The sequence below is a fragment of the Calonectris borealis genome, chromosome 6 (assembly GCF_964195595.1).
Source record: "Calonectris borealis chromosome 6, bCalBor7.hap1.2, whole genome shotgun sequence".
NCBI classification, from domain to species: domain Eukaryota; kingdom Metazoa; phylum Chordata; class Aves; order Procellariiformes; family Procellariidae; genus Calonectris; species Calonectris borealis.
This window is the reverse complement of record NC_134317.1, coordinates 19,876,166-19,901,224: the sequence shown is the minus strand read 5'-3', so window position 1 is coordinate 19,901,224 and position 25,059 is coordinate 19,876,166. Positions and strand designations below refer to the sequence as shown.

General features: G+C 37.1%; 1 protein-coding gene across 1 annotated transcript in view; it reads left to right on the top strand.

The window, feature by feature from the left end:
- Window positions 1-25,059, top strand: part of KCNH7 (potassium voltage-gated channel subfamily H member 7) — a 247,607-nt gene that overhangs the window by 213,778 nt on the left and 8,770 nt on the right. Inside the window, exons 10-13 of the mRNA XM_075153093.1 lie at window positions 904-1,156; window positions 4,693-4,898; window positions 7,422-7,521; window positions 20,711-20,962. Of these exons, the coding sequence (XP_075009194.1) occupies window positions 904-1,156; window positions 4,693-4,898; window positions 7,422-7,521; window positions 20,711-20,962 (811 nt within the window). The remainder of the gene's footprint in view (window positions 1-903; window positions 1,157-4,692; window positions 4,899-7,421; window positions 7,522-20,710; window positions 20,963-25,059) is intronic.

The following is a 25,059-nucleotide window of genomic DNA, read 5'->3' as shown; positions in this document are numbered from 1 at the left end:
GCACAATAATGTGTCAGGCCCATTCCTTAACACAGTGGGCAGACTCACAAGGTGGGCAGTACTCCCACAGAAGTCAGTAGCAGAAAAGTTTATTGATTCTAAAAGAAGCAGAGGTAAGATGATCCTAGACAATTTAGAAAAGCTCACACATAATGACCACGGTTTTTTCTTCTAAACAAAATTAACATGTTACCATGGTACCCAAGAGGAATCCCGTGGTTCTACTTCAGGCAAACTCCCATTGTTCTGAAAAAGAGATGAGCAAGGACCATAGCAACTAGCCCTGTGATTTGCTGAACTAATCATCTGCCTATGTAAATCTGCATAACATTATTGTTTCAGTGGCACATGTTGCTTTTTCTGATAAAAATCTAAGTCCTATACTTGCAAACATAACATATTTAACATGAAAATCCCATTAAAATGCCCTCTCTCTGAAAAATATCTGATCTTGTTCAGATAGCTCTCATTTTACAAATGTCATGGTTATTTCAGCAAAAACCTCTCTTATATTAAATGTAGTACTTTTATAACCGATAAAAAAGAAATAGACATATTAGTCCAAATAGGTGAAATTCAGTCAAGACTCTCCTGTTAGCTGTCTTATTTGTTATTTTACTGCAGTATATTCATTCATATACCTTGATACCTTGCAATGAAAGAAATCTTAATAACGAATTTTGTAACCACTACATACATTAGTATGTATATTAGTATTCACATTGTATAAGCTTTGCAATATAGATTACACTATGCACTTGTTGAATTGTAATACTCTGACAGCTCTTAGGGCCACCTCTATTTGTATGTTACTTCTTTCTTTCTGCCCAGGAAGAAAACATAAAAATTTTATAAAGCAACTTTCATAGCATTCACATGAAATCCTTATGCTTGTCTTTCCAGGTCCTGAAGGGGTTTCCAGAATGCTTACAAGCTGACATTTGTCTGCACCTCAACCAAAATTTGCTTCAGAATTGCAAAGCTTTTCGGGGGGCCAGTAAAGGCTGTCTTCGAGCTTTGGCTATGAAATTTAAGACAACACATGCACCTCCTGGAGACACTTTAGTGCACTGTGGAGATGTTCTCACCGCTCTCTACTTTGTGTCAAGAGGCTCCATTGAAATCCTTAAAAGTGACATTGTTGTAGCCATTCTTGGTAAGTCGATTACTACAAGGCATGTTAAAAGAGTCAGGGGATTGAAAAGAAATATCCATTGTTGTTCCTGGGGAAGGAAATTTGTAAATGTTTTACTCACTATTATTTAAAATCAAGCAGAGAAATAATTTGTTTAAGGAGCAAAGACTACATTACTGCAATAATTCATGTGCACCAAAGAGCCCACGTCCTTGGATATCTAAAATATAAGAGCAGGAGTGAGTCAGATTTATCCCTAGGTAAGTGGTAAGCTGCAAGTTGAAGCAAGCAGATATCAAATTACTCCAGTTCTGAATATGCTGCAAGAACCAAAGTCAAGGACACCCTTTTCTTGAAGAGTGTGTGAGGGTACTGAGACACATAGACCCCCTATATGCTAATTTGAGAAAAACATGTATCTACTTTAGGCATTCAGAATGTCTTCTAGAGGTTTTCAGAAATGTCTGCTTCTGCCCACTGAGCATACAGAAAAGGAAGAGAATAACAGATTAATCTGATTTAGATTGATACTTAAGTGTAACAGCACCAGTGTTTTACCTGTATTTCTTATCAACATGTTCTTGTTCTTGCATGGGGAGTTACCTGTTTTCTTTCCTAATGAAGATGGCTCAGAGCAATGTTCAATCCAGCTGGGAGCTCAACCGCAACTGGTGATGGCTCTTGCGTGGAACCAATAAGACTTCATTAGCTACAGCAATTTTAAAAGTAAAATAACTGAAACCCTACCTAAACAAGACTACTGATTTGTTTGTCCCATTTAATATCAGGTAATAAGAACACAAAGAATAATTGAGTAGATGAGTAAGGATTTTGCTGTACAGAAACCTACACCAGCTGTAACACCATTCATATGTTCTCCTTTCTGTTTATCACCCACTGCAGAAACTTACAGCCAGAAAAGTAGCTGAAGCAAAATGTGGACTGGTAGCAGCACGTTGCTATTAATCCACTTGTGATTATTCTGCTAGTATTTTGCAGGGTGGATATGTGAGCAGAAGTACAAAGGTGTGCCTACAGCAATCCTTCCCTAGGTTTAGATGGTGTTATCAAGATAATTTGCCAGCTCATGCTGTTGCACTTCATCAGCTGGGCCAGCTTTAGACACAAGCAAAGTAGGGAGGATGCAAGTATAACACTGTGAGGTTTTTACTTACCTGTGTGTCTTCCCCTGATTATGAACAGTGTGGTTCATCAAGGACTTCATCTCTTACATCAAAAACATGTAAATTTCTATAGCACTCACAATCAAGAAAAACTGACAAGTTTATGAACTCATTAATTTCTTCCCGGACTGAAAATGCAGACTGGTCAAGTTTTGCATGTTATGCACATCAGATCCCTGTGCTCTCACACTGCAGCATTAACTCAAGTATTTGCAGGGCAATGCCACTGCATCTCTTCCAGCCTACAGCTCCTCACACTAGGGGCTGCAGGTTGGAGCCCCGCTCTCCCAGGGAATGGTGGTCCAGACAGAAAGAGAGACAGTTGTGCACAACTGCAGCCGAAAGGAACTGCTCTGTGGGCCCACATCTGTTGTACGATCCATAAGGCAGGAGCCTGCCTGATAGCTGGCTCCAGTCAATGACTCTGTGGTATCTTGAAGAATCTGCTAAAAAAGAACAGAAGATGATACAAATGAAAATTTCTCTGCAATGAAATCACACAGAAACCTAACAAAGATTATCAATACTTAGGCAAACATTTTAAGCTAGTTCCTCTTTCTGAAAAAACTACACACAGAAATGGACATAAAAAACACTCAGTGCTTTGTCCTCTGGGGTTGAAAAGGCTTCAGTCCAACAGAGGTAGCATGGATGAAGTTTCCACCCTTAACAAGTATTGCAACTTCATCACAGAAATCATAGAGTTCTGAGAAATGTTGGTTTTGTCCCCCATTTTTCCTCAACTCGTCAGCACTGTCTGATGCTGCTGAGTAAGGTATGACCCGTACTGACCCAACAACAGTAATTCTGTGCCAAATCCTTAGAAAATACAATGGCTGTGGACCTCGTAGAATCTACCACCTCTTTCAGCTTTGCAGACAAGACATAAAAATACTGCAATCGTGTCAATAGTCGTATTGCAGAGAAGGTATTACATGTCTTGAATAGGGACCTCTGCATTCATAAACATTAAGGCCAGAAGGACTATTAGATTATATTGGCTAACCTCTGTTGTATTACTGACTCCTGTTACATTTCATACCTTTAACTATCTGTTGTGTCTAATGAATGTGTTTGATGAAAGAAAAGCAACGGGTTTTGATCTGAAGACATAACGAGATGAAAAAGGGATCACTTTTCTTGGCAGTTTATTTCCATAGTTAATAATTTTTATTGTTAAAAGTGTGTGCTTTATTTCCAGTATAAAATTATCTTGCTTCAATTTCTTTCCATTGGTTCTTGCTATGCGTTCCTTATTATATTCTAGAGGCATTTAGTACCAAGTAATTTTTCCTCTCCATAAGGACATATGCAATATAATCAGGTTATCTCTTAATCTTCCTGTTGATAAGCTAAACAGACTGCGCTCTTTAAGATCCTCACTGTAAATCAGCCCTTAAATTATTTTTTGCATCTTTTAGCTGCTTGCTTACCCAGTTTTGATTCCTTTATAGAAAATGGAGAAACCAGAACTACTTGCAGTAAAGTAGTTAATATAAAAGTCACAAATGTTTAACAGAGAGGCAAAATCACCCCGTATACTTTTTTTAGCAGTCTACTGCTTCTCAGTTGCTATGACCACTATTCTTTTCCACAATTGTTTTCCCAGTTCTCCCCCAAACCCCATTTTGCAGGTAAGCCCTGCAACACTTAGTTTAGAGCATATTTTGCCCAGGTCTATGGCTGCGGCTGCTCTGCATTTATGAAGGTCAGGTGCAGATTTGGGGAAAATGACCAATTAAATAGAGATGACAATTTTAGCAAACAGGTACTGCAAATGCGTCAACATTGATAGAAAGAATTGTAATAGTATCAAAATAGAAGCAGCTATGTTTAAAGAGCTTCTTCAAAACAACTTCTGCATCTTGGAAGTTTTGCATTCCCTCTGAAAAATACAAAAACTAAGTCATTTTCTACTAAAATATATTTCCAGTATGGTCTGTTTCTTCATGTAACAAAATGAGATTCCAGGCCAGACGATCCTGGACTCTACTGAACAACAGAAATTACATCTTTGTCATCATAAAAATATGATTTAAATCAGCAAATAATGTTTTTACAAGAAAGGACAAAGGAACCTGCTCTAGTCATGCTGTTTTGATGGAACTGAAGAAAAACTGTGATGAAACTAGATTTTCCTTTTACTTAGTCCAGTTATATGTCTATGTAATTTCATTTATTTTAATAATTTTACTTTTAATATTTAATAATAATACTTTTGATTTACAACAACATATGTGCAATGGTAATCTGATTGTATCACTTAATGTAAAATCAAGTATTCTACACCATTATCATAAAGAAATACATCATTCAATTTAATGGCTTATTCATGTTTAAAATAATAATCTCCATCTAATTTTCTTTCTGCAGGGAAAAATGATATTTTTGGAGAGATGGTACATCTTTATGCAAAACCAGGAAAATCAAATGCAGATGTGAGAGCTTTAACTTACTGTGACTTGCATAAGATCCAGCGAGAAGATCTACTAGAAGTTTTGGACATGTACCCTGAATTTTCTGATCTATTCCTCACCAATCTAGAACTGACTTTTAATCTGAGAGATGAAACTGCAAAGGTACACACAATAAGTGATTTTCTTTTTCTTAATATTGGGCCGAATCTGTCCCACAGTAACAAAACTTGAAAATAGCAATTGAAAAACCAAGGTTAGCAAAATTAAAAGCTAAAAGTTTCAGCCAGCGTGATTTTGGATGTTTTGTTAAAGCCATGGAAAATATGTTTTTTTCAGATTACTATAGCCTGGGTCACCACAAAGGGAACTTTTGACACTAAATTTAATTGTACAGCCATAAAATAAAGATAAAGCATATTATCCGGATTCATTCTGTCTCTAACAATAGAAAATATTTAATTGCTTTTCAAACATGAATTGTTAATTCTCTTATCTTGGAGTGCACCCTACCTCCTAGGAGACTAAAAGCATACAAGGAACTTTTCAAATTTCACTCAGTCTTCAGATTTGCAGGGTTTTCTTGGTCTCTTTGTCCCACAGTCCTCTCCTAAGTGTCCCCTTTTGCCCAGATTGCATCTTCAGGAAAGTAGAAAAATTACCGGTGTTTCCGTATTTCAGACCACCAGGGTCAGCCTGTATTGGGAAAGAAAGGGGAGGTTTAGGCAGAAGGGGAGAGGGGAAAGGTTATTGCCCGGCTTGTGCTATTGTGGCTAAAGCTTTCCCTAGAAAATTGCAGGGCACACCAGCACTGGCCACCAAACATGGACTACACAGCCCTCAGAATGACTAGTTTACATTTCATTATTTCTGAGATACTGCCATTTTCTGGTTTGTGACTATACTTTTAAGGAAAAACAGAGGTTCAGTGAGAAGGAACTAACATAATTTGGCCTCAGAGGCCTTCTGAGAAACAAGAAGATAAAGAATGCTAAGTTTTGGGCTGTAAATGATAGGGATATCTTTGCTAATCACATGTGGATTTTTAGTTTAAAAAATTAAAACAAATATAACTTCTGACAAGAAATGGCACTTCTTTTTATGCTGAGCCTTTTTTTTAATAAAAGATCATTCTGAAAATAAAAGACCAATTCTAGTCTTTATTTTAAAAGTCATCCTTTTGTGTTTATTGAAAAGGTGATAATTATTAAGTACATGTGAAATACAATACAATGAATTTATAGCCTAGTGATAAATTTAAGTTAAAACTGAAAGTCCACATATTTGAAAAATTCCTTGAGGAAAAACACACATTAACGATTTTAGCCTTAGCAATTCTTTCCTGCAATTACATTGTCATCAATGTTTTATCATTATTTTTTCCTTAGATCTGAGAAAATTGAAACAAAATTCCATCTTCTGTGCTGTGGTGTAGAATACACAAAGTCCTTACTGCTCATGTTGCTTACAAATTTTTCAGTTGTTATTTCTTACTGCTGTACCAGCCACTAAGAAAAAATCACTAGACTTCACAGAGACAGGGAAGGGAAGACAGGCTCACCCATGCCTCTGAGCTTGCAAAATCTAGCAATTCCACTTGCCTTCCACTGTCTATTACAATCCAGAAAATCATCCCCCAAAAGAAGTGATAAGCACGTTCTGACCTTCAAAACATCACGCAGATTCAGATTTGTTATCTGAATAATAGGTGCTTCTGCCTCAACTTCTGCTCCCGTCCTCCTATTTATGTAAAAGTGCCTTTTTCTTCCTGCAGTTATTTTACCAGGGGGCCACTACTAAAGCACCTTACCCAGGTTTACAATGGTTTACAATGAAGGGAATAGAGAAAGATGTAAACACTTCCCACTTCTTTTCCTCTGCCCTTCTCCCACATCCAAATCTGCTTACTTGAGTGGTATGGGAAACCTCACTAGCACAGGGAAGGGAAGTAGGCTGAAGCCAATGCCATGGGTATGTACACAAAGAGCATAACTGGTGTTATATTTGCTTATTTGTAAATTCCTCAGTTCTAAATAAGTAGAAAGAAGAGTTAAATGCATCTTGTATTTATTATGGCAAAAAAGCACATCCATCTTCTATAAGATGGATAGAAAAAGACAACATTGTGTTCTTCTATGGAAATAAGTATCTGAATGAACTGAATCCGATAGAGAGGAAGGGAGGGTCTAGAAAGATAAAATAATGAGGAGTAAAGTGTCTGGTGTTTGTCAGCCTTATATTTATTGTTGTAAAATGTAACCTTTATAATCGTTACCATGTAGTTAAACATAAATCTAATTACAATCAGTTACCACATTACTTCTTGCAATAGTATATATTCTCTGTTAGAGGTTATTTAAGTTTTTTTCATTAATTTCTCTAAGACTACTTAAACCACATCTGTGCAAGTTCAAGAAGTGATAACACATGAACACCTGTCGTTCCATGTAAACTTGTTATCAGAATACTTTTGTTTCACCATCAGGTGATGAAATTGTTGGGTTTGCTCAATCTGCATGAACTTTATAACATTAGCATTGAGCAATATCATTAGTTGGGGATGGAGAGGTTAATGCAGACTGACTTATGTAATATTGCCTTTCTTGAACATGATTATGAACCTATTGAAAACCTGTTCTCTTTAGATGGGACTAATCTGTCATTATGTTTCATATTTCATTAATCAAGTCTGACCTCGTAATAAGATCACAAACTACTAATGATATGGATGGAGATAACTGCAAACTACGAAGACGGAAATTGTCCTTTCAAAGTGAAATAGAGAAAGGTAATTAACTTCATTTCTTACATTAGACAGCACTGCTTCATTATTCATTGATATTTCACTTGGTAACGCTGGGTACATCAGGGTCCCATGTTGGCTGTTACTGTAGCAGCTCTTGAGAATCCAGCTGAGCAGCAAAAACAGTCTGTGCATTGTCCCCTATATGGTTATATATGACTAGAGGACATCAGTTTCACCCTTCCATGACTTCACACCTATCAGTGCAGACTGTTCAAACACTAGGCTACCTTATTGCCCTTAAGATATACATATATATGTATTACCTCTTAAACAATATCTATTTTCTGATGTTTTTAACTGATTGGAGAAGCTAGTCTATTGGATTATTTATTAGCAGTGTTGATTTTATTTCCTCAGCAAAGTGTTTTGTTGAACTTGATGCTAGGTAGTGTTTCTCCCTGGAATTAAAATATTTTGGTTTTAGGCCACAGTAGATTCACCATAGTCAGATTTTGAATCATATGGTAATGTGTAAATTGCTGTCCTGGCAAGAGTCCAGGTGACATTTTCTGTGCTTATGTTCACCTTAGAGGCTTTTGGGAGTAATCCTAATGAAGGAAAATTCAGTGAAGTACTAAACTATGTCACTAGTATCCAGTACTGCTAAATACCAGGAACTGTAGGTAGTAGCTGTGGTCAGACAGCAACAGTCATGAAGACAGCTAAACTGATACTTACAGGATTTTCATTTTTATGGAGGGAAAGCGCAATTCCTTGAAGAACATTACACTTTTATGGTCCAATGGTTTGTCTGACAAATTACTGTTTCTGGTATGCCTGTCTTTCATACTCCACAGTTAAACCCCAATCCTAAATGCAGCATAATACCAATTTTAGAGTTGCAGAGTAGCTGATAATAAAAGGGAATACTTTAAACATACATAGCAGGTATAATGCTCAATGAAGGAAGACTTTAATCCAGAGTGTGGCTACTCAGAACAATGACATTGCCATTCGATCAAAGAAACGTCTTTAGGGCAGGAAGCCAAGACTGACAACAAATCTGTCAGGAAAATGTCCCCATGAAATATTCAATCTGCTCTTCACAAAGAATCTGTTGACAGAGGCGCTTTGCCTGAATAACCTTCACATTTCTTATGAGAAAACATATGCTGCCACCTAGACAAGATGGAAGTGATCTTTCATGTTGTGCCTGCTGCAGAATTACAAATAGGCTCCTCAGGTGTCAATGTGGTACCAACACCCCTAGGCTTCTATGGTTCTTGCCCAGTAGATTATACTGAACATCCTCTTGGAGACATTTATTTGCATTACTTTTGAAAGAATATAATTTCACAGTTTTATCTTTGAAAAAAACTTGCACCATTGGAGAAGAAGAAGCAAGACTGGCAACAAGCTCCTTAGTCCTGGTAATGACTGAATAGTATCTGCTAATGTCTGAGTTAGTCAGACAGAAGTACGGTACATCAGAAGTCCATCTGAGGAGAAGATGCAATCGTAAGAGCCCTTTGCCTAGACCTGAGTATACTTTTGGCCCACTGGCTTACTGCCCCTCTCTGGTCCCTGTTGATGCTTTATATGTTGCCATAGCTGCAGCAGACACCTCATAGTCATAGACCTTCAGTGTCACTTTTCTGTGGCCCATCCTACATCCTGTGTGACGTTGTAGAGTACTACAGGTTACTACTGGCTTGTAAAGTAACATTTTATTGATTTCAACACTTTACATATAGTAGGGAGTGGCATCATATTTTGATCCAGCATAGTTAGTCTATAGTGATAAATATTTGGGGATGATCCTGCAGAGTGCCTCAGAAGAACTGGAATAGAAAAGACAGAGTTCCTGAATACACAGCTGGCAAATGCATTTCTGGTCACAGTATTCTTACAGATTAAAAATATGTGTTGTATGATGACTTTTAACAATCATATTTTGATTTCAGAACTACACTTTGAACAGGATAGAGACACCCAGCAATCTTACTTTTATATTTTGATATTTTACATCTCACTAAATTCTTATTGATTTGTAATTTTTGGGGGGGGGCGTTGCTCATGAAATGGTCTTCTTGCTGGCATTCTTTACTTTCAGCTGTTGACCTACTAGCATATTATGCAGCTTGAGATCGTATTGTTTCCATCTTTAGTGTGATCATCAGCGATTTTCTCCTTTTTGGCGTGCTAAAAATGGGATTGTGTTATCTCAGCCTTTAGTTCACACTAGCCTGATTTGGACCTTGTTGCCATGGTAACTCTTCCTGCACAAGTTTTATCAGGGGTTAAACAAAACCAGCACAGCTCTCTGTTACGCATCTGCAGTTAGTACCACTACTTTTCCAATTCCATGCAAGACCTTCTCACTCCACCTATACATATTTCCACCATTTCTTACCTGTGTCAAAAAAATGGATTTTAGCTAGTACATTGGGCTCTGCCATAATGTGATTTTAAAGGGTACGAGGCTGCTTGAGGGACCTGCTTGTTCTCTGGTTTCCAGAAAGGACTGCAATACCACAAGAGGTCCCCTGCAAAAATTAGCACTTACACTACATAGCAGCTTATTCTTGCTCTCACCCAAAAGAAAAGCATTGCAGATTTTTCAGAATAATGGATGATATTCCTTGCACAGGTGCAGGTGCAGCCTTAGCCAGTTGCCATAGATGCTTGATAGTCAGCCAAGAAACTCTCTCCATGACTGCTTAAAATAAGCAGTATTCCTGCCTTGCAGTTCCAAACAAAGCTCTCAGCTGGGTTGGCAAGTTAGTCTCCTGCAGAAAACTGAGGGACAACGAGCTGCTTGATCTACATTTAGTTGTCTCTTTTAGCAGTGCAGAATACAATCTTCTGCTGCCCATTTCTCATTTTCCTCTAGTAGTTCTGTTAGATAATTTTAAGGGAAATACATAGGAGCAAGAAGTTTCTTCTGCTCTGCTACTTCGGAGTAGAGATCTATTATCGCATGCTGAATGGGGCATCACTAGAGTTGGTTACATCAATATGAAATTCAAACATACAGGTGAAAAATGCAAAAGTTACAGTGTAAGTAAACTCACTAAGAGCTTGAAAACTTGAGGCTTTGAAAAGACTTTTCTGGAGTTCAAGCATTATTACTTTTGCTAGCATCTTGTTTAAATTTTTGTTAATGTTGGCTCTAAAACCTTAATCTTTTTGGGACTGTTCCAGTGTCCAATTACTCTCATTAAAAGATATTCTTTGCATTTAACTTTAACTCATGTAACCCTTAGCTGAAGGCTATAAAAATTCTGGACCTGTTCTGGGCACTCGCACATAATTTTCTTGAAGCCCTAGAAGCAATCAGGTATGTCATTGTTTAACCCCAGCCAGCAACTAAGCACCACACAGACGTTCACTCACTCCCCACTGGTGGGACGGGGAAGAGTAAAAGTGAGAAAACTCGTGGGTTGTGATAAAGACCGTTTAATAGGTAAAGCAAAAGCTGTGCACACAAGCAAAGCAAAACAAGGAATTCATTCACTACTTCCCATCGGCAGGCAGGTGTTCAGCCATCTCCAGGAAAGCAGGGCTCCATCACACGTAACGGTTACTTGGGAAGACAAACGCCATCATTCCGAACATCCCCCCCTTCCTTCTTCCCCCAGCTTTACATGCTGAGCATGACGTCACATGGTATGGAATACCCCTTTGGTCAGTTGGGGTCAGCTGTCCCAGCTATGTCCCCTCCCAGCTTCTTGTGCACCCCCAGCCTGCTCGCTGGTGGGGTGGGGTGAGAGGCAGAAAAGGCCTTGACTCTGTGTGAGCACTGCTCAGCAGTAACGGAAACATCCCTGTGTTATCAACACTGTTTTCAGCACAAATCCAAAACATAGGCCCAGACTAGCTGCTGTGAAGAAAATTATCTATCCCAGCCAAAACCAGCCAAAACCAGCACAAGGTATGAAATCCTTTCCAAGGAGAAAGCTGATTTTGGGCTAAAACTGCACTTGTTACATAACCAAATCATAGCCGCCCTTTGTTCTTTTGACAGGGCATATAAAATCTTTCCATCATATCCAGGGTAATTAAAATACTGGCTAAATAAACCAGCATGGACATACTAACTGGGAATGTAATGATGACCTCACTGAAATAAATCCTTATTCTGGATTTTTAGCTGTAGTCCAAAACCAAGAACATCATCCTACAGACTCTAGCTAAGAGGGTAAGAACTCCAATGCAGTAATATTGTTAAATTAGTAACCAGTAACCAGCTGGCCCAGGGAACTCATAACAACAAATTTTTATTTCTAAGGATGTGATTTTAAAAGGCCACAAAAGAAAGTTCTTACAAAATCTTGTTACATAATTATTGCATGCACTTGCCCATGTGACACAGACTCTAACAATCAAGAGGGATATAAAACGCATTTTGCAGTGTTTAATTTTTAGCATATTGTTAACTAAGTAAACTTATATAGTACTTAATTTTAATTTGAAGAGTTATGCTTCTTGACCAGACTTTTCCAAAAGTATCTACTGATCATTTGCAGTGTTTAATTTTTAGCATATTGTTAACTAAGTAAACTTATATAGTACTTAATTTTAATTTGAAGAGTTATGCTTCTTGACCAGACTTTTCCAAAAGTATCTACTGATCTATTCTCAAAGTAAGCACAGAAGCCAGAGCTCTAATAAACTTCTAATTGAATCTTGATTAGTATAGCTACCTTAAGTGTGCAGTCCTTCTAGGTACTATCCTGGCTAAGAAGCCAAACCATTTTAACATAGCTTTATTACACAAGGTATCCAGAGGCCATGGCTGGTAATATAGAAGACAAGGAAATCTTTCAGGAACTGATTCTCCTGCCTAAAAGTATGAGGTGAAGTAGTACCGAGAGAAGTTGGTTTGGGATTGTACCGATGAAGTTAGTTTGGGATTAATTAGAAAAGAGTTTCTAATATTCAGCCAGGGTGTTAGCTGGTTAAATGACCAGGAAACAACTAATATCTTGGCAGGCAGCATATGGCTTGAAACAAGACCTCACGTCCCCAAAATCTTACCTTCAGCATGAAACCCCTAACAAAAAGTATATGGTCATCAGAGAGCCCATCACTGCAGTTTTCCATCTGCTCCTATTACCGTTATTGTTATTGCTGTTACCACAGTGCCCAGGAGCCACCTCAGGGAGCTTCCACAAAAGAGTCTTGTTTCTAGGAGTTGCTCCCAGAAAGACTGTTTCCAGAGGCCAAATCTGATCGAAATGTTGTATGCAGTCACACATACCCATAGCCATCCTTTGAAAAAAAAAAATAGCACTACAGTGAAAGCTGAATTCCTCATAAAAGGGAATTCTAAACTTAATAGGAGAACTGCTTTGGCCTTTGCCCTGAATCTCTTCTGAGGTGCATGGTTATACTTCTTTGTTTCTGATTTTTTAAGTATAGTATTATTTCCTGAAGTATAAATCCAGAATTGTCCTTCCATTATTATCTGATTAGCATTAAAGTTGATACAAAGCCAGACAGAGCAAAGAAAATTCAGAGGTAAGGCTGTCACTCCATCCCTAACTTATCTCATTGTACTAAAAATGGTATAAAAGAATAAATGAAGGATTGCATACTCACTTCAACTTTGAAATTCTTGGCTTTTTAAATGTGTCTCAAATTCAGTTATTCAAAACTACCTCCTTCCTCAGTCCATTTAAAAAAAAGGAACATGGATCCTTATGGAAAAGTTACCCAGTCCTTAGTTCAGGATGGTGGTGGAAGGTTTCAGTATCTTCTGCTGTTTCCTATTTCCAGAATCATCCAAACCTTCATAGTGCAGAGAGGAAACACAGCAAAGGACGCATTAACTTACCAAACTCTCACAAGCAGCACTGAGACAGCACAGTAATTCAAACAGCTCTCGCCAGTAAAGTTCGTTTCCTCTACCATCACTATCCAACCTACAGGAACCTTTCAGCAAAATTGCCAGGACTTGCTATAATGATAGAATTTCACTAGTTTGTATCTTTAGGTTCCCCAATGAAGACTTAGGAGTTCCTAAATTATGAATGAAATTGGAATTAAAGGAATCTTCTATCATTAAAAATAGTCACAGAAAAATAAGAACTTTAAACCTTTTTACTACTGAGAGGAGAAAATGTTTTAACTTTCCTAAAATACTACCAGTAACCTACTTTTCCTAGGAATAAGAATCTTCCTGCATCAGTTTCTAGATAGACATCATTTTTCCTTGGTGTTAGTCATATGCCTCATGTACATTTTGTAAGTAGTGGGTCCTAAAGATAGGCGGGAAATTTGAAGGGAAACATAATGAGTAGAAGTGAGGAAAAAGGAGGAAAACAAACATGTGCTGAAGAATATAAGGATTTCCTCACCCAAGGTTTCAGGAGCCATTGTAAGTCTTTGAGGTCTGACAGGTCTACAGACATCTACTGTATCAAGGTGCTGAACAAGGACTTATAGATACACAAATCCATGTGCCTGGTGGAACGTTAGATAAATTCTTTCTACCAGCTTAAGAAATGTCTCAAGAAATGTATGTGCATCTTTAAGAACTCGTCTCTGCCATGTTCTAAAAATGGCCAAGCTTTGATATAACTGTATCTGTTTCAAAAGATTATTTTTAAGCTAAAAAATCTCAGATGGAAAGAATCTATTTTCATTTGTTCTTCGTTTCACCTAAGTTCTGCTGGATATTATGCTGTAGAAGGGCATAACTGTATATGATGTTCACAGAAGGAAATATTGTAGTAATGTAGCCAGTCCTCGTCTTATCAGAAAAATCTGACACTGTTACTAAATTAGATTATTAATGAATATGTGATGACTTCAGGGTTCATTACATTGCTCTTTTTTATTTCTAAAATTTGTAATCCTGTGGTCCTTAAATGTGAAGAAATATCTTTACCACTGAGCAGGCACTGTGTGCTTTACTACTTCCTCTAATTATAACTAAAAAGCTGCAAATGTAACTTCTCACTTGTAAAAGTGAATTCTAGTGCAACTAACCATCAGAATACTGATTTAGATTAACAGAAGCAAATCAAGTGTATGTGAAAGGCAGCCTTTATGTTAATTCTCTCACTGTCCTAAGCATTATTACTATATTATAAGTGATATATAAATAGTTTTCCTGTTCAAAGACCCTTGCTGTACAAAGTGCACTGCAGATTTTAACAGTACAGTTTGTTTTCGGAGCTTTAGGACCAACTACTTCTCCTGACCATACCAATTTCTATTTTTTCAGCTGAGATCATTTGGAAAATATTTAGATCTGAACTTCTCAGGCTATCCAATAGACATTTTGCACAGCGTTCAAACTACTTTTCTTTTTTCATGCACACTGAATTTGTGATTTTTCCATACAGATTTCATGCATTAAAACCCATCCAAAAAGTAGGTAATTTTTCTAGTACTAATAATTAGACATTCTGTTAACTTGAACAGTGCTATAATCATCAATGATGTTTCACCAAGGAGCAAGAAAAACCTCTAGAGATACTAATTTGTGCTTTCTTACCACTTCAAGTTATTAGCTATAAGGACTTTATGATTAAACTTTCCTTAAAAGTTTTTGTGTTTTTCTGTACTATTTTATCCTCAGGAATGTATTGGTAATGTGCAGATGTTGGAGCAAGCTATGCTTTCAGCAGGCACTCAAAAATGTTTATGAAGGCAGCACTTCTCATTTTACCTCATCACCAGTCACGACCTGAGATGATCATGACAGCAATAGAAGACTGTCCTGACAACGGACAAATTTCTCTTAGCTGAAAAATGGTAGAGTGCTTTGTTCAAGTTGTTCATCTTCTGTAATGGACTTTCAGATGACCTTTCCTGGGACATGTTCCTTGTCAGGACATGAGTTGAGCCTGGTTTTGACAAACATCCAGATGTCACGATATGCAGCATCAGGAGTCTGATGCTGAGTGTAGGCCAAGCTGATTCTGAGAGACAAGAGCTCAAGCACTAAAATTCAAGATTTATAAATGTCTTAGGTTTATTTAAGTGAATTCAGGGTAAATTACAGTACTTTCTGATGTTTGAGAAGGGCCAAAATCAGTTTTCAGACAAATGTTCTGGTAGCAAAAGTGGAGTAGCTCTCATTTCAATGTTGCATATGAAATGAAGTCCAGAATTTTATCTACTGCTTGGTGTGCATTTGTAAAGATTGCGGGGATCGAGTACTTCTCCCATTGGAAAATGAATCCACTAAAGTTCTTCAAACTGTTTCCCATAAGACTGTTTGCAAATCAATAAATTTTTCTCTCTGAAGATTTTTAATTCACTAAAACTAAACAATAATAGAACTTGTGAACTAAAAGTCCATTCTGAAGTCTGTCATTGGAAGGTCCTGTATGAACGTAATTTTTAAGTAAAAATATTAATTGCAAATTGGGTTGAGACCCAATCTAAAAGACCCAGGTCAAAGAAAGGGTGGCAACTGGAACAAAAGTGTCAGACATCTTGCCTGTAGATTTCATTGTTATAATAATATATCTTAAAGGAAGACAAATTACTTTAATGTTTTTCTTTTATCCTTAGATATGGGAAAAATATGGCAAAAAGGTATATCTTCACCATAGCAACAGTTATCTACTGAATGACCAGATGCTGGGTTTCTTTTCATTTTCATGTTCACAAGCAGTCAGCTTCCTCCTTTTTGATATTCTTCCATTACCTAGTCTATCAGAAGGCACTCACTTATATTTAACAATGTACTCCATACCAGTCACATTCAACTAAGTATGAAGCAAACAGCAAGGAAAAGGAATTATGAGCATTTTAATTAGCAGTTTAATAATCCTGAAGTCCCTGACTGGCATTCTATAGAGTAGTTTAGCCTGCATACAACTTGAGTAGACTTCTCTGGAATCACCCCTCATTATATATTGGTCCTGCTCCACAGTACCAGTAATTTTTAATATTACATCAATATTATGTATTGATTATCTTGTTCTTACACCACTAAGTGAAAAGTAGTGATTGCAGGAATTAGGATTACCATTTTCCCTGACTGATTTTATGCTGCTCCCCATCTATATGGTGGAAAACATAGCCATGGTTTGAACATCAGTGTTCAAATTATGCATCAACAGCTTTTGATTTTTTGACATCTCTGAGATTTTGCACGTTTTCAACCCTGTTTGTGGTATTGTATTTAACATACTATCTGAAATGCTTGGGCACTGACTTTTCATTCCAAGTATTTGCTGCCTGTGGTGCATGGGTGGGCACATAAGGCATTTTTCTGCTCTCTGACAAAGTAACTGACATTTTTAAATTAAAGAACCGATAACAAATACTCGTGTTGACTAGAAAATATTTCATTCATATGTAGGAAAGACAGACAGATTGACCACCACAGAAATATTTGTGAATACCACATAAGAAAGAGGTAATAACAGTTGAACCAAAATACTTGCTGGGAATCTGAAGATCTGCAGACCTTTTGAGCAATCAACTATCCCTCCTTCCAAGTCACAGTGTGCATTTCTTCTTACCAAGGGACGTACTTGGTGTAGTGTAAAATAATATGGTAGGTTTTTTCAAAGGAAAGGGAAGATGTCACGTCTGCTGAACAGATTTATAGTTATGCAGATCATGTTAATGATAAGGATTATCTGTTTTATGGTTTGGGATATAAATTGCTTTCTGCAGGGATGAGGAAGTCATTCACCTCATTTCCTGCATAAAATTGAATTTCTCTGGGCATATTATGGGACTTTTTATTGGATGGCTGAAAAAAGGGAGTAAAAATTTGCCACCTTCTGAAACACTAGACTACATAGCTAGCCTGATTAAGTATGACAAATTCCAGTTAATGAAATTACAGTAATATTAAACAATGCTGCTCCACATGTAATATATTACTGACACTTTCACCAATATTGTTTGCAGCAGAGTAATACATTAAGAGAAAGTATGTCTAGATCATGCAGACTGCCACCATCTGAATAATGCAAAACTTCAATACTACAGGCTGACCATGGCACACAAAAAAACTTGTTTGATCTCTGGTAACCACCAACCTGAATTTTATGCCAGTATTTCTGTGAGTCTATGTCTTAGCTATATTTCATTGCCCTCATGACAACCCCGTTTCTTCCCTTCCTTTGCCAGTGCAAGTGCGAAAAGCAGGACACAAACCTTCTGATAATTACTATGAAGATTTTGGAATTTCCAGACAGCAAATGTCAGAGGACATGGCCTGTAAGTTTGGCAGGCACCCAAAACACATAACAGGCTAAAACGAGTCCCATAAAGAGTGCAAATGATGTTTGTACATGTTTGGTAAAGCAGGAAGTTACAAAATAATCATCTTCAGCAAAACATGGTTTCTAGCAATCAGAATTAGAGAGTGAAAATTGTCTTACTGAAAAAGGAAGGAGGAAGCACTAGGATGAGGGAGGTTTTTTAATGATTACATTTATTTTGGAGACAGAAAAGAAAGGAGAAGAGAAACCTTTTGAAACCTGAAGTCTGTGTGATAGAAAGTGGACTTATCCATACATACACATAGATAGAGAACTCTTCTCTTCTGGAAAATTCATTCCAAACCAATGACTGGATTTCATTAGAAAAGGAAGGAAAAATAGGAGGAATTCACACTCTGACTAAAGCACCACCTAGATATTATTTGTAACATATTTCCACTGAGCTATAGAGGCACTGCTAAGCTGTTGAGCTGAGGTACAGAGTTTGCACCGTCATAAGGACCTGAAGAACCAAATAAAAAACACAGTTTCCATTTTAATTCCTACTCTAGTTGCAGAGTATTACAGAATTATTCTCCAGACAGAAGAATCTTTAGCATTAAATAAGAGTCTTTTAAAAGAAAAACAACTTTTGACTCTCTGAATGTAGCCAGATGGCTAGCAGATAAAGCAACGGCAGTAAAGCCAAACATGAATATTTTGCAATAGATCAGCTGATGAACAAATCTTCCCTGATTTCAGTAGGCAGGACCCTGCATTCAACAGATCTCAGTTTTCCTTCTAATGCCAGTGAGTTCATTATACCTGGACAGCATTTGGAAAATAATATGTTCTGTTTTTCTGATATAGATGGAGACTAAATGCAGGGATATTAATTGAATTACCCTGGTTTTACAGCAGTGTAATTGTCAGCAGAATCTGACTTCTTGTTTCTAGATATTTTAGTATTCTATGAATATGACAGATAAGACAGTCTGCTATACTTCAGCTGCTATACAATTTTTTTTCATTAGAGTCTCAATTACCTCCTCTTAAAATTAGTCCACCGATTGATTTGTATTCCATGGAGTGCTCATTACAGCTACTGTTAGTGCACAAAATCCCATGAACATAAAAAATTACATAAAAAATGGCAACTTCAAGCTTTCATTAGAAGGTCTTTTTCACAGGTTGAAGTCAGTCAAGCAGTAAGTAATTAAGACAATTTACTGTAGTGTGACTGTATGTATTTCACTCTATATTCCAACAAGAAAAGCCATGGGAGACATCTACATTAGAATTTTCTTATGAAGCATTCTTCGGTTTTTGTACTATTTTGGAGACGGGATTGCAGAGAACATGGTACTTGACTCTCCAGTCAGAGCATCCCCCAAGAGCTTTACACTGCCAGTCCATTTGCATTTGTGTTGATGCTTTCTCAGTATCAGAGTATCACAAGTATCACTTATAGCTAGTAATCCTGCTTAACAGAAGCCAAATAAAGTCACTTCAGTCTAGGGCTGTGTTAGTTGCCCTTGGAAACTCTAGAGGGTACAGTCACAGGAGGTCTGCTGTGGTGTTCATTTTATTTTGCTCACCATTACCTGCCCTCACTGCTCACAGATGTCTGGACTCCTGCAGAGTGCTCTGTACAGATATTGCATTATCTTTATGTGCAGATAAAGAGGATTAGATGAGGCCACAGTTTCATTTCCTTATACTGACCAGAAAACAGAGAAGAAACCTAGGGAATATACTAAATGTTGTATTAACCACTGCTGTAGACCTTCCAGAGCTATGTTGATTAGTAATTAGCAAAAAGCAGATGGGAAATCATGCTGTCTCCCTAGGAAGTTAATGCAAACTAGTTACAGTATTTATATGTTGTTGAGACTACTACCCTGCTAAAATGTGTTTTAAATAAATAGCAGGACTGGAATTATCTTGACATATCAGTTAAAAATAGGTAAGAACAAATATTGAATTGGAAATTAGCTTCAAGTTTATGCTGAAAAGAGATCAGGAGTTCTCTATATTCATAAACGATTAGTCTTGGGTTTAAATACTATTTAATTTTTACAATGTGTTTTTAAAGGCATCTGCTTTAAATCTAGTTTTATTTGCCACTTATTAAGAGCACTGAATCTGCTGTTCCTCGCTACAGACCTTGAATGTGATTAATGAAAGATTCATTATCAACTTGATTTGCTACTCTGCTACCATATATATCACAGCATGTTGTGTACTCTTCTTATTCAAAAGATTGGATGTTCAGAGAATTGCAATTAATTCTAAAGGCTAAGGAATTTCGGCTACTTTGGAAAGTTGTTTTGAGATGATCCCACAAAGACAGACAAGGAACTCCCTTCTTTTTCTACCAATAGGGTTTCTCTCTACCATATCAATCCTAAATATAGGTTTGACAGTAATGAGCATGGAGAAATATGCTCTCTATTTAGGTGGGCCCAGACACTTGGAGGTTGAGTGGTTGATTAATACATTTGCCTTTTATGGGAAAAGAATAATCAGCAAAGATGCTCTTATGTGGGCATAACTTAAATGGGTAGTTCTGATACTGACTCTGACATCCATGACTGTTAGCCTGTCAAGACTGTGAAAAATGCCCAAAACCGTGAGAAATTGGAAAAGGGAATGAAATAATAAATTAATTTTAAAAAACTTTGGAATATAAGGCTTTCTCAAATCTCATCCTCACCTGGAAAAACAGTGAGTAAACAGGAGGGCTGGGTTGGATAAAACCTTTGCTGTTTTGATATAAGCAACTTTTTGCATAATGAGTTATGGTTTAGGGACTACAAATCCTTACTACATACATAAAAATGTCTTCTAGGACTTCAAGAAAGATATAAATCTCCTCTGATACAGGAATCAAAAAAGGCTTTAAAGTAATTTATTCTAATAGACAGTGAAATTCCTAACTGATATAATAATCATCTCCATCCTCAGACCACAATAAACTAGAACACAATTTCATGAACTGCATATTATTGTACACAATTATTTCTATTTAACAGATTATTTCAAAGAGAATGATCAGAGTGATCCTGAACCCTCAGGGGACATCACCAGATACTATCAATCTATTAAGAAACACTTTGAGGAGAAAAAAAGTGGGTCATCATCTTTTGTGTCCTCCATTGAAGATGAGCAAAAGCCCCTGTTCTGTGGGATAGCTGACTACCCATCTGTAACAGAGAAAACCACAGAGGTGGACTTTGAAGAAATGGTTCATGCCACAGAAGAAATTCTTATTGACAAAAGAAGCAATTCTTGCAAAGGTAATCTAGCTGATGCTATTTTGTAAAGTTTGAGTAGACATCTTTTTTAGTGTCATTATCAAAAATAATTTTCTGAATGTTTCTATTGATTCTTTACATAATATTTACTTTTGTGTTTCCTGAAAGGTTTACAAGAAAAAATATTTTAGATCAAAAATTATTATTCCTCAAGAGGATTAATGTAGTTTAATACACTGGCTGCAGGACTGGATTATAGAACCTCCAAAAGGCTATTCCAGGCTTTGGTAACAAACCATCTTGTAACTGAACTTCCTTAGGAAAGTCATTTAAACAAACTCTTTAAAATTGTCAACTGCCCACGGATGAAAACTGCACTCAAAGCAGTAAAGAATCCCTCAAAGTGTGTTTGTTATGCCAGGGTTGGGTGATAGTAAAAAATTCTAGGTAATGAGAGCTAGATAAACCTAGTGATGGTTGCACATGCACAAAAAAAAATGTTTTCAGATAACTAGTTTCATTCTCTGTATGGACAAGGCACAACTAAAATTAAGTGAAAAAAAATCATAATAGCTTGAAAGAATGTTATCCTATTTTGCTTTACATATTGGTTAAAAGACACACAGACCAAATCCTGACTTCCATAACTAAAACACAAGGACAAAGATTTGGCCTTTTGTGTATGACAAATGATCAAAAATTATTAAGCAATCTCAGTTAATTTTACATAGAGTTAAATCACATAATTAAAATTACATCTAATATACTAAAATATTTATTTTCTCAGTGATGTGAAGGGAAATTAATGAAAAGCCCTGGATACAATTTAAATATTGCTGAAGGTTCATTTGTAATTGTTTCAGTCTGAAGGGAAGAATTACATACTTACTGTTTAATGCTGTTTTCCCCAGCAGTTTGTTTCCATTGAGGCAATTTAACCATTTAACCATCATTCAATAAACTTTAGGATTTTAGGCTATAATTTTAAATGATCCTAACGATTAATCAGGCCAAACAATGTATTTTTTACATTTCAAAGGTATGAATATGTGAAGTCTAGTCTCTTCAGGTTAGAACTATATAAATCCACACCACATAAACTTGTTGCATACGTACTGCAATTTGAAAGCTTACCTTTCCCCTACCAACAGCCAGAAACGTGTCCTTGCAGCTATAGCAACGTTTTCCAAGGCAACCTATTGCAGATTTTATTTGAGCTAAATTTAGCATGTCTAAAGGTTACATATTTTGATTAAGACCACATTCTTTTTTCCACTTTGTAATCTAGGACTTCTGGTAATGTGTGTGAAAGATCATTACTTTTCTTGCAACTTCCATAAAAACTTCAAGGTCAATAAAATAAGATCATCTTTGATCGATACATGTTTTAAACAAAATTCTTACTCCTACTATTAATAAGGGATTGATTATAACTTACCATAAAAGTAGTTATAAACATAATGAAATTTTGAAATAAACTCTGCTTGTATGTATGTATGTTTATAATCCTCATATATTATGGTACCTTACAAATCTTCAATACAAATGCACTTGTATAAAGCTACTGCAATTCATTACCACTGTGACTGATACATATTTAATTATCTTTAGTTTTGTTTTTAGCTTTGGTCATTACTGTTGATGAATGGAAAGGCTATTAATAGTGTATTGGATAATGTGGGCAGGAACTGCATAAACTTCTCTCTCATAATCCTAAAATGCAACTCTTAATTTTAAAACATATGGCTGTCTTGAGAAGACCTGATAATTTTTCTGTAGCTGGTAATCTATATATTGTGGAAAAATGCTATTTTCTATTTTCTCTTGGTCATTATTTGGGCTATAAGATTGATTCTTGAATTGTTGAAGTGAATAAACATACATTTATTGATTTAGTTCTCAGTCTAGGATTCTTCAAGCCCTGGAAGACCATAGCTGGTTATAAAGTTGTAACTGCTGTTGAGCTTTTCTAGGGTTACTCATGTATGTGGAAGTACCTGAAAAGATGCTTAGAATCATAGAATCATTAAGGTTGGAAAAGACCTCTAAGACCATCAAGTCCAACCGTCAACCCAACACCACCATGCCCACTAAACCATGTCCCTGACCGCCTCATCTACACGTCTTTTAAATACCTCCAGGGATGGTGACTCCACCACTTCCCTGGGCAGCCTGTTCCAAGGCTTGACCATATTTTCAGTAAAGAAATTTTTCCTAATGTCCAATCTAAACCTCCCTTGGCGCAACTTGGGGCCATTTCCTCTCGTCCTATCGCTAGTTACTTGGGAGAAGAGACCAACACCCACCTCGCTACAACCTCCTTTCAGGTAGTTGTAGAGAGCGATGAGGTCTCCCCTGAGCCTCCTCTTCTCCAGGCTAAACAACCCCAGTTCCCTCAGCCGCTCCTCATAAGGCTTGTGCTCCAGGCCCTTCACCAGCTTCGTTGCCCTCCTCTGGACACGCTCCAGCACCTCCATGTCCTTCTTGTAGTGAGGGGCCCAAAACTGAACACAGTATTCGAGGTGCGGCCTCACCAGTGCCGGGTTCAGGGGCACTTAGAACAGTACAGTCTTATAGTGTATTAACTTGCTTATAATGTATGAACTTATTTTATAATTTGAGTGCCAATTTATTTGCTTTGTCACAAATTAAATGTTTATTGTAATAGTCTAAAAATATGTATTCTGGGACCAAAAACAGCTGTGATTTCCCTGGGATAATCCACGCAATTGAAAAATATGTGATTTTATTGAATGATTTATTATGTAAAATAACTAACAGGACATTAAAAAGCAGTGAAATATATGGCCTATATTTTTAGTTTCTAATCCTGAAATTCACTGGTTAAAAGTAAAGCCACTGGATTTACAACATCCATTGCACCCACACCCATAGTTTAAAATTTTACCCCTGAATTTGTCATAGTCTGCTCCCTTCACTTTGCTGAGAGCTTTCCAGCTTCCTTGGACACTGCAAATTGTGCCATGTGTGCCTGCTAAAACCAAATTACATGTTTCTCTGACACCGTTTTCCTCTTTGCTTCTGTTGGCTTAAGTGGCTGAGAAGCTGAACAGGTTTCTGTGTAGCCAAGATGAAATCTCTTTCCCCTTCCTTCTGCTCGGTGCATCAGTTCTGCAATCAGTTATAGGTCACGTCACATGAAATTCAAACACTCTCTGCAGCTCCAGGAAACCTTCTACCACCTACTAACCAAAGATCAGACAATGCAGTAAGCACCTTTCTCTTTTAAAAAAGAGAATACTCCTCCCTCCTCCACTTGGAGTCACGTAGTGAGAGCTCCCCTTCCTGGCTAAATCTATTTGAAATACGAAATCTGAGCAGGATTTTTTTTTCTTTTTTTTTTCCATTTCTTTACTTAGAGCAACGCTGCTCAAAGATGTGTTTGAAAAGGATTAGCTAATAGCATTTGGACAAACCTCTCGCATGTCACCCACACTGTATTTTTTTTCTCTCTTCTTTGAAACATGGCTCTGGCTGCTATGGTTGCTTAGAAAAATTTCACAAGTGTGAAATGAATGTTACCAATGCTGAGTTATCAGCCTGCAGTGCCAAGAGAAGCGTTAGGAGAAGCTCTGAGCAAACCATTCAGGGACTACTGGGGGATGTGGGATTGAAGTCCAACTGCTCATACAACAGAGGCTGACACTTTATAAGCAGTCAAGGATTCCGTCCAGCTGTATGTTGAAGCAGCAGCCTGAGCGCAGTAAGAACTTTTAATACATTCAGTAACTTCATGTAGTAAAATAATTACAAATACAACCCTAATGGGAGTTGTACTGAACAGGTGTTAAAGTTTTAATAACGTTTTTTATCACAGCAGAGGAGAATCTGAGTGGTACTGAGCATTTTTCGACTGTCTGCGTGACAACAGATTCACTCAAAGTAACAAAGGCTTGAGGCGGGGGGGATGTAGAAAAACCACTGTTCATCCTAAATATGTCACCTGTAGTCTCTGCAAACCTCACAGCAAGATCTTCATTCTGTATCAGATAAGGGTATGTGCAACTAGTATATCCCATGATAAATGATTTGTAACCTTTCACCATCTTGGTGAACAGGAGAAAGAGCCTAGAGCCAGGAATGTAAGCTAATTAATAAACGCACAGAGGTGTAAATTA